General features: G+C 37.2%; 1 protein-coding gene across 3 annotated transcripts in view; it reads left to right on the top strand.

Moving 5' to 3' along the window:
* CDH22 (cadherin 22) overlaps window positions 1-14,404 on the top strand; it is a 200,118-nt gene that overhangs the window by 165,867 nt on the left and 19,847 nt on the right. For all 3 annotated transcript variants that reach the window (XM_072403805.1, XM_072403804.1, XM_072403806.1), the window contains 3 exons: window positions 2,470-2,637; window positions 5,304-5,491; window positions 13,849-14,102. In XM_072403805.1, the coding sequence (XP_072259906.1) occupies window positions 2,470-2,637; window positions 5,304-5,491; window positions 13,849-14,102 (610 nt within the window). The remainder of the gene's footprint in view (window positions 1-2,469; window positions 2,638-5,303; window positions 5,492-13,848; window positions 14,103-14,404) is intronic.

The raw sequence follows: 14,404 nt of genomic DNA, 5'->3' as shown, positions 1-14,404 counted from the left end.
ATAACAGCTAGGTATCTAGCATTTTGGCATTCATTACAGGGAAGTCAGCAATGGCAGCCTGTGTATATCGCGCAGTACCTTCCCTTTAAGCTTCTTCCGCACAACACAGTCATTACTACACAACGTTCGCCAGTTATTGATGTCTTTCAATCCACAATTGGTAGCTGTCAAGGATGTTTATTGGAGATGGTAGAAAATTCATAAGTCAGCACTAACATTATAAAACCTACATCACAGCTCAATTCAACAACCTGCCAGTCCTTAATTACACATTCCAGGTGCAAACATAAGCAATTTCAGTCACACCATTCGTGCGTTGCTTACGATCGTACATGTGTAAATCTGACAAGTGCCGGAGTATGTTGGCACACAGACAAGATGTGTGCAACAAACAACATTTTTTCCTTTAGGAAACTGATGAGTTGCTTTCATTAAAATATTCGTCAGGCTTACAAATATTTGCCACTATTTGGTGCATGTGACAGGTGCACTTATCAGGAGAACTAAATTCAAACTAAAAAATCAGAGCTAAAAGTATGAAACCTTAAAATGCACCTGAACCCAAGAACAAATGTTTTATATCAGTTACTGCATCAATTTTCAGACTTAGTAATCCTTGTCAGTCAAACACTTCCCGTACTAGGGCAACAACACTGGACACTTGACTATATGTAGAGAATAGTGTTGTCATGAGAGGTGTTGCTTTAAAAAAAAATTGGAAAGCTCATTAGAGAATTTATTAGCTATTAACATTACAACGAAAATAACAGGAAGAAAAGAGGGGTGTTTTAAATTGGCATTAGTGGTTTATACATTAGCAACTGTGCAATAAACAAGTATTATTTATTAAACACATTTCAATACATGAAATAAATTCAGCAAAGTACAAAAAATAAAGGAGGTCATTACCTGGTTTAACCTCCGAGGTATATTTGATCAGTCTATGCTAGACAAGGATATTCTCTCTAATGATAATGGCTGGTTAGAGTCACCATAGCCAGTATTGAGAAAAAGGGTAAAGTAATCAAATAACCCCTCATAGCCCAACGTGTTTGGCCTTATGGCTTTTCAGGGGTAATACAGACAGGTGTTACATGGTTATTTTACGCTTTTCCTCAATACTGGCTATGGTGACGCTAACCAGCCAATTATATAGAGAGGGAATATCCTTGGTCCAAATTATATAATTGCATATGAAAAGGGATTATTAAGGGGAAATTAATTGTTAGGATTTACATACAGGTCTCTCCAAAAAACCCCTGAGGAAGCCTTATTAGGCGAAACGCGTCGGGTGGAAAACAAAACTATTGCTGTCTGAACAGGACCTAAACTACCTGTACCGTACGCTTATTTGTTGCCTAGCTTAGTTCTCCTATGTTAGCACCAGGACTTAAAGAGGCCCATACTAGCAGGGTCACCAGGTTTTTTAATGAAAGATTAAAATTTAGATTTGAAAGGAAAATAAAATGTTTAGGATTTGTGGTGGTTGAACAATTCCAACTCAGGTAAAGCTATTACAACCTTTGCATGGACTCAAAACTTAAACAGCTCATTGACAGGTATAAGAGTTCATCCAGCAAAGACAGTTTTCATCAACTGGCAGCCAGACTGGCTGAGCACTACATTGACAGGTACAGTAAGGCTCATTATATAATACAAATGTGGTCAGATTGTTTAACTGATCCAACCGGAGTCAAAATCACCTCTATATAAGATTTTAGTAATTAGATTTTCATCTGAAAAAGGTTTTATTTAATAATTAAATGATCTTGTTGAAGAAGGGTAAAAGGAGAAACCAAGTAGGGCATAACAAATGCAGATTAAACTTCGGCTTCTTAATTTTATGTCTCAGATGTATAGAACAAAAACTCAAGTAACTAAAATTTTCACAAGGGGGCCAGCAGCAGAAGCCTCAATATTTACAAAAAGACAGGTACTTGCCTTTATTTTGTAGACATTTTTGGAGATTATGATTTGTGTTGTCTTTATGGTGTAGATGTTTTTGGAGATGAACAGTTTGCTGATTGTAAATACAATTATTTCTGTTCTTTGAGTTTTGTAGCAGTGGGCAGTCAGAAACATATGTGCTCATAACAGGCAGCGCAGTAAAATGACCTAGAGGGATGCATAGAATTGTTTTTGGTCACCGCTATTAAAATTGCCTAGGTACCTTGAAATAGTGGTGAGCAAAATGATTTAGAAACCAGGCCAAACTGCCTTTTCTTTTTTATTTTCCTGAATAAATGCATGAAGAGTTGTCCAACCTGTAGGGACTCGTACAATCCTTGAATTACGATTGCCTGGAATCTTTTATTGTGTGAAACTCCACACATCAGATGGACCGACATGGAAATACTTGGGCAAATCAAAATTCAACAGTTCCACTGATTCAGCCATGAAAGCCATGAAAGCTGATCTTTGAATGTATCTTCTATCTTTATATTTAATTATTCTTTTTTCTTTATGTAGGTGTGATCCGGACTGCAGTGTCAGACCTTGATAGAGAGTCTCAAGACCGCTATGATGTTGTGATCCAGGCCACAGATATGGCTGGCCAACTGGGAGGACTTTCAGGGTCAACAACAGTCACTATTGTGATCACCGATGTGAATGACAACCCTCCGAGATTCCCCCAGAGTAAGTCAGAGAGAAGAATACATTAGGTTTTTATGTATGAATCAGTTATTGTAAGGTTATGGTGACTGTAGTAAATACAATTTTGCTGCAGTTGAGCTAGGTCGATGATAGGATCTCCTTAACAGTTAGGTATGTGAGGCTTTCCTATGTTTTATGCCCTACAATAGCATTTTAAGTGATCTGCCAGCCATTTGCCTAAGAGGACTACAAGGCTGCTGTAGTCCACTGTGGTCTACCAGCACAAGGTAAAGGGCTGCAGAATCACCATAGCCATCAAAAATGGATATACAGGCCCTAGATTTTCCCTATTTGAGATAATCATGTGTGCTCATCTTGGACAATGAAACTCTAGAGTCTGTACAGCTGGCCCTAGACATCACTCAGTGTTCCAGAATTTTCAAAGGCTGACAGCTAACAACCACTCTTGTTTCATAAAGGGAGAACACAGTAGGACATCTGCCCCCTCTTCAAAGAAAAAACAAATTTGACTGTACATCACTGATTTGTTTCTACTGTACTATTGTAACTTTTTTTACTAATTTTGCCTAGGATAAGATAGATGTTTCATCCCAGCCCCCAAATTTAAAAAAAAACTATGTTTAAATACAAAGGAGAGTTATATGAACCGTCTTTATTTAAACCTTTACAAAAAAATACAATTGTATTGAGGTTCGTATTGGATACACTAAATATGTCAAAATTGATTTTGCTTAAAGTCTACTACAGTTTTTGTATTTACCTTTTAGGTACTATAATGAGAGTCAGCTGCATAATAGATTAAAAAAGACATTTTATCCTTGCCAATATCAGATATCTGTCATTCTGTTCATCTCAGTACCAGCAATTTCTCTGAAATCAATTATTGTTAGTGCAATTTAACAGTCAAAGTTTCCAACAGAGGTAATGCTTGAAGGCAGAAATTACACTGAAAGTAACTTGTATTATAGATTATTAAATGTAGACTTTACACTGCAGTTTAGAAAAAAGTAAACAATATGAAAAACTAATAAAGAGAAGGCATATAGTTTAGTGTTGAGAATAAGGGAGGAGGCAAAACCTCCAAGTTTTCTGAATTGTTCTTATCACAATAGACATCCTAAAGGATTGCTGGAAGCAATGCATCTTTGCCAGGTTCTGTATCAAAGTGTGTTTAATGTGTTACACAAATAGGCATATTTATAAAGACCTGTGGTGTGCATTTTATGTACACCACTGGACATCTCTAAAAATGTTCCTATGTTGTTACATTTTATTTCTCATATACTGAGCAGTGTGGAGTCAGTGATACACCATCAATGATAATAAGTCAGGTGACAGGCTTCCTCCTTCCAGGACACTTTTTTTTTCCAGAAAATGGAAGAAAGGCTTATAGTCAGGAGGAGTAGAGGAAGGTAAGCTGGTGAGGGAACAACTTCTGTGCCTCTCCTGTGAATTTTGAGGATGAATTTCTCCACACTGCATGCATTTACAGGAGTTAGTGCTTGTTGAAACCCACTGAGGACCAGTCCCTGCTATGGCTTCAATTGCTTCATGTATTAAAACATGCATGCATTGCATCCATTGCAAATGGCAGCCAAGGCACAGAAATGTAGCGCACATGACATTTGAGCACATTAATGCAAAACTTTAAGAATGATATGCCATTTACAATAACATAACCCAGTAGTGTAGGTGAATACTTATTGCGAGTCCTTATATGTAAATACTGTCCATAGTCTGGACACAGAATAATTTATATTTATACAAACAGGAAATAAACAAATGTGTAATGATTGACTTTGCTTGTAAAAATCAAGCATACCCTCTCTCACCTCTTCTTTAATGGTCCTTTTTTGAGCTAGATCTAGTTGCATCATCCAGATTCGCTGATGAAATTGTATCCTATCTAGCCTTGGAGAGCTTTAATAAATCAGGCCCAATAACATGAAAGTATCAGACACAGCTGCCAATAAACATTGGGACCATGCATTTTGACAAATCATATTAGACTATACACTATGGGCATTTCTAAGATGTTTCTGGTAACCTACCCTAAAGTGTACTACAGGTCCATTTATAATAAATAATAATATAATTAAGTAAAACTGGATAATATAATTATATTAATATAATATAACAATTATAAAAAGGTATTCAGATTTTGCATGGTGGCAAGAGCTTTCATCACTCTACCATATTGATATTAAAGTGTCTTTCAGATAATCCATTCACTTAGATTGCCGTATAGGAAAGCAATGTATAAGGCCCAATAACTTTCATTATGGCTGCATACACTTTTTTAAAAATTAGTGATCACAGCAAAAGTGTAAATTAGGGCATTCAAAACATATACCAGTCCCCACTGTGGCCTATATAGTTTGGCACCAAAGAGGCAAAGCAATTTGGCGATTTCTAAAGTAGAAATCATGCTGATCAGCACCTAATAAATGTTGCAATAAAATGGCTGATTGACACTTTTATAAGGAGAGCAAACACAATAGTGTTGTTATTTTTGCAGATATAACTGTACTTTTCTAGTCATCAGCATGATTGTCACCTTTATAAATGGGCCCCCAGGATTTATTAGCGGCAATAGACCATACAAGTTTAATCTCAAGTGAAGAAATAGGATAAAATAAGATCATAGAAGAAAATGATATGTTACAGACCTTTTCTCCACCTTTCAGAGCTGTACCGATTTAACGTGCTGGAGACTGCTCCCCCGGGTTCAGTGATTGGACGACTGAAAGCTGAAGATGCTGATGTGGGAGAGAACACAGACATGTTTTATCAGATTCAACAACAAGAGATGGCAGCATTGTTCAGCGTTACAACTGATGCAGTCACCCAGGAGGCCATTCTCAGCGTTCTTCAGGTAGATGAAAGATGAAACTGAAATATACAGAACTGCAATAATGTGGCATAATCAATAAAAAAATATTCGACTAAACCACCCAGGAATATTAGCTCAGCAATGGTTTACCTCCTAAAGGCTCCTGTTGTCACAAAAATAAATATAATCATACAGTCAGGTATAAGGCCTATGCTAGGAAGAAGGATATGGAATGGACGATATATGGACGGGGTTTTAGTGTGTTTTGACAATATTATTCTACCTGTCCTGTATCCCCAAGCACTGTTTGGCTGATCATGGCAAGAAAGCAAGGACGGGATGCTGAACTGAAAGTGTGGCTGGTCCAACTGTCAATCAGCATTCCAGAAGGTCACTTTAAAGTATATTTCCTTACAATCTCCTGAAGACACAATTGGCCTGATTTAATAAAGCTCTCCAAGGCTGGAGAGGATACACTTTCATCAGTGAAGCTGGGTGATGCAGTAAACCTGGAAACGAACTGGTCCAGGATTGAAAACATTTGCTAACAAACAGCAAATTACTTATAGGAAATCCATTCCAGGTTTGCTGGATCACCCAGGTTTAACAAAAAAGTGTATACTCTCCAGGCTTGGATTGCTTTAATAAATCAACCCAAATGAGAAGTCACTTAGAATCTTTTCAAAGTAGGTGAATATTTCCTTATAACTAGCAGTCATCAAAACAGGCCTCCTCATTGAAAGATTTAATTTCACCTCTTTTTCCTTGACAAAGATCCTTCTATCACTTTCTGCTCCATAAACTTCAGTTCACCAGGTCAAATAAGAAGGAATCTCCATAGTGAGGGACACAGACTGCATTAAAATGCTAACAATTGTTACCAGGGACATTTTTAAGGTTTCAAGACTTCCATTCTGTACCTAAAATGATAAAAAAAAGTTTTGGCTTGAGATAAATGTCAAAGGATACTAAACTTTTTATATATTAGGTTGCCACCTTACAATCTCCAAGACTTTTACGCCTTTTTTATTGCTGTGCTGAAAAACCAGTCTTCACATTTTGAACATGGTCCTACAAGTGATCTTTACAAGAATAATCCTGCACTAGTAATATAAATGATTTTTTTAAACACTGATCCCCAATTCTGGCCAAACGAGTAACAGTAAAATACTATTTTCAAATTATCTTTACTTGAAAACCCTAATTAAATAAAACAAAATACATTGGTTTGATCAAAATCAATTAGATTTTCCATCTGGAGCAATGTTTCCTGTTCAATGAGATTAATTATTTACTAATTTCACTACCCAATTAGTTTAATCAATTTCTAAAGGCAACGACTAATTTAATTAAATGATCATAATTAATAGTTGTATACATGTTAATATGTATGACCAGTATGAGAAAGATCAGGGATCACATATGTGAAATTGTATTGATTCCCAACATTCATAATTACTTCTGGCTCTACTTCTTACTAATGGAGAACAAATAAAAAAGACTTAGTTTGGGTATATTATAAAGAGGGGTCTTTAAGTTTGTAACAGAGTAACCTCAAATTGTAACAGTTTTATTATGTATTATATACCATCAGTAGCAATAGCTACAATATAATTGTTGTTATGCATGCTTACAAGTCCATAAAGTCTTAAATTCCAACCTTGCCTTACTTGCTTCTTCAGGGGATGTAGGTAAGTATTGTATCCAATAATTGGATCAACTGTATCTAGGCCACCACCAGGAATTCTGAGACATTCTAGGAGTAACTTGAATCACAGTTCCCATATAGTTGAACACCACATACAATGAGCATTTCAATCCTGCAAACAGTTAGTGATTTCATTATTTTCCAGCAGGCCTGCATTATATTGAACAGCTGTAGCAGGTCTAGGAGTCAAAGAATGCTCATTCCTCAAAGAACCCCTAGCAACCTCTGGAGGATATTCTCCTTACTCGTATATCTCTCTTTCATCATTTTTCTGAGGAAATCAGAAAGGACACTGACACTATGAATATGTGACTGTACCCATAATTACTTGATCATTAGTTTATACACTACACAGGTAGTACAAGGAATGCTCTAGCATAACACAGCATATTTTAAAGGATAACTAAATCTCAACTGAACGTTTATGGTACAATAAAGTTCCTCCAAAGTGAACCTGTAACCTGTAGAATATCAACCTAAAAATGCAATAAAATCACAAAAAACATGGACCTGATCCCTACTTGTTGCTATAGCCATTGTAGGAAAATGTATCTTTAAAGCTCACTAAAGGGACACTGATATCTCCACTATTTTCTATGGATAGCCAGACTTGCCAGCCCCTTAAGATCAACATGCAGCAGATATTCTAAGCTGATAGAAACCAACTGAAAGCCCATTTCATAGGCTTTGTTGTGATCTTTGAGGATGACTGAGGATGAATTGCTCCATAGTACCATTCTCTAGAGAGCTCAGAAATGACGTTAAATAGCTATACCCTCTTCATCCTAAATGTATTCAGTACTAGAACTTTACACATTTACATACAGGTTATTAACACCTCTTTACAAGAACTAATATTTAAATTAATGTTATAAAAATCTCTCTGCTGACTCTGTTTTCTCTTCCTTCCAAAATGTTCCCTGTCATACTGATAGCACTGGACCCTTCCATTCAGAGATTGGAAACTGGTACCAAGACAAACCCAAGCTAATTATATATAAGAATACATTTCTATTTTATAAATATATAAATGCATACTTTGTTTTTTAGTAGAGTCTTACAATAAATGTAATTGCATTACCTATCCTGATAATTTCCACTGCACAATTAACCCCCAAATAACAGGGACATTTTTTTATTATTAAGACTCATAGAGACCAAACTACTCTCTCTACAGAAAACTAAATGTAGATAAAGACAAGGTTATTTTGTAATCTCCAGGTACAAGAAATCAATAAAACATAGTGCTGTAGCAATAACTGGAATATTTAACTTCTTAGCAATTCATGAACACTGGATAAAATGCATATGTAATGCATTGAAAGATATAATAACACATGAATGCCAAGCCCCATTAGATCCAGCTAACACTTCTGTTGATTTTTGTTTAAGAGCTACTCAGTTTATATAATTCAAAAACTGAATCCAGTGCTAAGAAGGATCCAGTGCTGTGTCTTCGCATATCACAACCATAGAAAGTAATAAACAGCTCCTACCCAATGGCCTTAAAAGCTCTACTCACCTATCCATAATTGTCTGTTTGGCAATGGCTGACAATGAAAGGGGAGGAAAATTAAGTACAGTAAGCGCTAACTCTTTGATGGATTCCATTGACTGGTTTATGGGTTATTTGGCCGTTGGGACTACGTACCCTAGGAGAAAAACAATCTCTGCTAAGGGCCACTCATTGTATCTCTCTTAGCTTATCAGTAAAATTCCTTCTAGAATCATTTACCTAAATATAATCATCAATTGACATGCAACGCTAAATTGAACCCGGGTCAATGAGCCCAAGAGTCTGCGAAAGTCAATGCTCATTAATGTGAAAAATCACCAGTGGGAGTGTATATAGTACCATATCCATGAGGATATTGACAGTAGATTTAATGGTCATCAAGGGAGCTCTTCCATAAGGTCGATCAATACAGTACAAAACTTATTGAAAGCAGTGGGTTGAGGAAAGCTATCTATAAAGTAGGAAAGCGACTGCATCCACCTATACCTCTAAATATAGTCTTTCCTATCAAAGAGATTGTAATTTGAGTTTTTTTCCCTATAAATATTAATCACCAATGGGAGTCTATATGGTTGATTACTCTGTGAAACATAAAAAATAGTGTATTTATTCCAAACAAATCCATATATCTGAACTCAGAAGATGTGTTGCTCACTCGAGGGAACAATGTAAATGATAAAATATCTGTTTATTTGTGCTTTGCTAATTTATAAGTATAAATTCATGTTGCAACAAGATCAATTTCACCTTGTTATATCTAGTTCTCTGCTCTAATTTTCTGCTCCATTGACCTGGCCTGGCTCAAATAATTGAGGCAAAAGCTAAAAGGAAACAATTTCCAGCCCAGATGCACATAGTTGGTTGAGCAGTGTATGAAAGTTTTCTAACTGACACAGTCTTTTTACTTCTGAAAATGCTACATACCTGGCTGTCATGCTAATTAGCTTCAACAAGAAGCACCAAGATTTAAATGAATGCATGCTTGATGTCCAGGTCAATGACTCAATAGGTATTAAAGCAAAACTAAACCCTGACATACTCACCTTTTCCATTCCATTGCAAGGTGCTGCAATCTTCTTCCTTTTTTTCTTCCTTGATATGATCTTCAGCCATTTTATTGGCTGGGATGATGTAACTCTTATACAAGCACTGTGCGGCAAGCACAGGAGAAGCCATTTTATAGCCATAGATAATTGGGAAATTAACATTTTCAGAAGGAAGTCACACATATCTCCTTTAAAAAACTCTATTATGGAACAAATATAAGGGTGGTTATTGTTGAACTCTTCTTCTAGAAATGTCAACTGCCTGGTTAATATACTTAAGGTTTGGTTTCAGTACTAATTAGAAGAAATATAGAGATAATGGAATGAATATGGTGCAGGGTCAGTGGGAAGAATAACCAACCAAGCCAGCGATCCAACACTTTCTTCAAAAGAGTGGCATTTGGCAGGATAGGCTGGCATTAACCTATTGTGTATATGACTTCTTAAAGTACATCCGCCTGGAAGCATGATGTGCTATTGTATGCAAGGAGAATGGGCTTCCATAAAAGCCTTCCAAACATGTTGGCTTCATAGACGGGTCTTTTTTATATAAGGCTTTGATTACAAATGCCATGCTGCCCCATCACATATAGATATAGATATGTTGTAAACCTCATTCCCTTAAGTTTAAGCTTGGGTAATAGCTCTAGATTTGGCTAGATCTTAAAAGCTGTTGATGAACCAGGAAATCTGAAATGTGAGTTAGGCTGATCGTGCATGTCCCTTTGTCAGGTAATATCTACAATGATATGGAAAGGCTCAGGCTGTGTGGGTTTTTAGTATATATAGAGAGCAACACTAAGAGCTTCTACCAGATGTGCTAAGGGCACAAAGATTTCCCCAATTGGTTGCAAGCCAAAGCATTACCTCTAATTTCTCTACCTTTACCAGTCAACTTAGTGGTATGGATCATGTTGGGTTTGTACATGTGAAAAAAGTGTGCAAGGAACCCAATACTTTGGTCCAATGTATGGAGCCATCAGCGGAAGCTCTGCTATAACTACAAAACAATCTTTGATAAATGTAATAAATGTTGACAACATAATTCCTTGTAATCTTTATTGATACTATTATTTTAAGCATCAAATTATGTGGGGGTTAAACATGACATAAACAACCATCTGTAAGTAATAAATATCTGCAGCATATGCTTCCAACACATTTATTGGTATTTATTGGTTATGCAAGTTATACAGCACATATGCTTTACTTTTGCAAATTACAGATAACATTAAACCATTCACATCCCTAATTCCCTCATAATATAGTGTCTCTGACATACACATTTTGCACAAACTGTAGCAAACTGTAGCACAATTTTAGATCATGTCCCTGGTGGAATTCCTTTAAACCCAGGGTGCTAATCCACAAGGCTGAAAGCTTCTGAGACAACAGAAATCTTCTGCTATGCAGCTAGGAAAGCAAACTGTATTGTGGGCAAACACATGTGCCCATGGCCAACAGTGGCATATCTCTTTTTAGAAACTGCACCACAATCTGCTGCATGCAGCTGCAAGCAAAACAAGGATAATTTGAATGGTAGGGGTCAGGATTGTTGGTTATTTAGCCCAAGCTCCATTGTCAGGCTTCTCCTTGGGTGGTCTGTATGAAAATGTGCTGATACAGTGTTTGGGAGGCAGTGCTGAGAGCTTAGAAATCCCCATTTATTGCTGAAGTTTACTCTTCTACTAACATTTACTCTACTGGCGTCTAATTCACACAGACTTCTGCTTACACTCAGAGGAGTCACAAAGCGGTAACAGCACCAATACAGACATATTACAAAGCAGTCAAGGTACGTAATTTACTGTGCTCTCAGCAGTGGTAGAACAGAACTAATAACATTAGTTATTGAAAAACTGTTTGGAGCTCATCAAAGACAGAGGGAGGTATAGAGCAAGTTTAAGGTTTGCCCAGAATTAATTGGTAACACAAAAGGAAATGTTCTGATTTCAGTAAATGTGAAAGATATAGGGTTGCCTGATTATTGTCAGCCCCTATAATAAAATGATATGGACTAAGATCATAGATTACACAATACAAGGTCAAGGTAATTAATAAAAGGGGAGGAAATGATGGTTTGAGGGTACTTTTATAGTGCTGACTACATTAAGGAAACTGCAGATATAAAGATATAGGTGCACACACCTAGAGATATATACCTCCAGCAGCCTCTATCTCCCTTCAGTTATGATTAAATCCTGGGTCATTCTGACAGATAAAGTGCTGGCAGTCCTGACACTTCCAATTCCTTTAGCCTATAGCTGGGATGTGTTTCATCACTGTTACTTTCCTGGAGAGTGAGATTTTCAGCTCCAGGGCCAGTGAGGCAGCAACTGTGTAAGGTCAATTGAAGCCTTTCATTATTGATTCTGCTGCTTTCCATGTATTGCTAACTGAGGAATTGCCCATCTGATGTGAACCTTTCACAATATATTGCCTGCAATGTATTATCTGTTGCAATTGTACCATCTGTAAATTTTGAAAGGAGGACAAATCTTTTATTTCACTGCAGCACACAGTAAATCACAGGGCACTTAGGAGTTTTGCAGTGCATATGTATGTGGACGGGAGAGCTACATACCGCACATTTTGTAATGGCCTTTGGTAAACACGTTATGATGCATTACCACAGCACGCTGTGGGTCCTTTCTCCTTTTTCTCCTAATTCATATTGCTATTTGCTCCCATTGTAGTCCACATCACTTCTCTAATTGTAAGGCCTATTCATGGATAGTCTGCTGTAATCTGCCAAATTCCAATTCCTTAAAGAAGAACTGAACACATTGGTTTGGGTAAGCTTTGGCCATAAATATGGCATTCGGCACACACCAACTTTTTTCCAAAGGCCCTGCAGCAACACCAAGTCAAGGGCTGCTACTGCTTCATCCTACTAAAGCTGCTATCTTCTTTGCTAACTCCTCTGAGTCTACTGCAATCCTGTTTTACCATTGGGCGGTCATGGATAATGTTGCATAGTCCCCGGCATGTACAGTACAGTATGTCTATTCTTGGCAGTGTTGGGAACAGAGCCGGGCTCAACACTGCACTGCACAGGCACTGTGCATTGTAAGCAAAGAACAAATAGCCAATAGGAGCAGAAGAAAATGTTCTACCACCTAGTGACTCTTGGTATTTTGATTTTAATTCTGCTTGCAGAAGAAAATATCTGATGGGAACAGAGCTGTTCATGTGACTTGACCAGACCCTCCTCTCAGAATTTATTTCATTGCACTCTTCATTTCACATCCGATGTTTGGTGGTGCTTTATAAATCCTTTTTTTATGGTTGTGGTATAGCGACCCTTCTGTGCTTCATACACGTATTAGATGTTGTCACCCTAGAAGAACCGTCATGCTCATCTCAAGTAGTATCTAGCATGTATACAGCAGTCCTGGACATCATTTATCAATTTACCAGGGCTAATTGATGAATGACCAATCGGAAATGATTCATAGAAGAGTTCAGTGGAGCGCACTCACTCACCCTCCCCTTCCCTGTCTGTAGAAAAGAATAGCGATGTGTTTAAGGCACTTGTTCCTATATCAGTCACTGGAAATCATAAAAAAAGATCACTTACAGCAACCGTAATCTGACATATGAATGGGGGTTAAATCAGGGCACTCCCATGAGGCTGGTATATTTTGTGCACAGATAATATTGATTATACAGAGTCACTAAAAACAATGACTAATGTACTTTCTTCCATAACTTAAAGTATACACTTCCTGAAAATCGGATATGCTTTCCCTTTAATTTGGTTTGTGCAATGTGTTGAGTACTAAATTTAATGGATGTGATCACAATTACCATTATTAACTTTCTTAGATGTGGTCAAGAGAACAAAGCCTGCGAGTCTCCATTCTATTTATCACAGATCATTTAAATTCCCCTGCCGAAGAACTTTCTTCTCCTATCTAAAAGTAATTACAGAGCTATCATTAATAAGCGTATTCTTAAATGTTTGCAGGAATTTGCAGAGCATTCATTTTCATATAAGTAACTTATACCCTGACTAATTGCTATTTCCTTTTTCTCTTGCTGTGTTGACCCATTTATTTTTATTTTTAGAAAAATGGTGGTCTCAAAATATTGTGTTTACAATCAGATCTTTTTCTTTTTTTTGCAGCCTTTAGATTTCGAGACACAGAAAGAGCATTCTCTGGTCCTAGAAGCACAGAACCGCTTTGTGGATCCCCGTTTCTCAGATCTGGGCACTTTTCGGGATCAAGCAATTGTGAAGGTGTCTGTGCTGGATGTGGATGAACCTCCTAAGTTTCATCCACTGAGTGGGGTCATCGATGTCCCTGAGGATGCACACATTGGATCAGTGGTGGTGGTCATAACAGCCAGTGACCCTGATAAAGTCAACAACTCAGTCAGGTACCTTGTTGGTTTTGGTGATGAGATGTGCTGATAGTGCCTGCATTTGTCAAACCAATGCCTTGTTGTGGACACCCCTCTAATGATTGTTGGACCAGCAAAAAAGATAAGATGCTAAATCCTCAAAAATGTCATCTATGCTATCTAAAGAAGGAGTAGAGAAAAAAAAGATAGGACATTGCAAAAAAATTAAATATGTGATGCCAAATTTAGAGGGTATTTGGCATTATGAACCTTAATTTTAAAATCAAGCCCTGGAAGAGGATTAAAGGGCCTGCACAGGGCCATATGTGATTGTGTTG

Source organism: Pyxicephalus adspersus, chromosome 3 (assembly GCF_032062135.1).
Source record: "Pyxicephalus adspersus chromosome 3, UCB_Pads_2.0, whole genome shotgun sequence".
Taxonomy (NCBI): Eukaryota; Metazoa; Chordata; class Amphibia; order Anura; family Pyxicephalidae; genus Pyxicephalus; species Pyxicephalus adspersus.
This window is presented reverse-complemented; position numbering and strand designations above follow the sequence as displayed.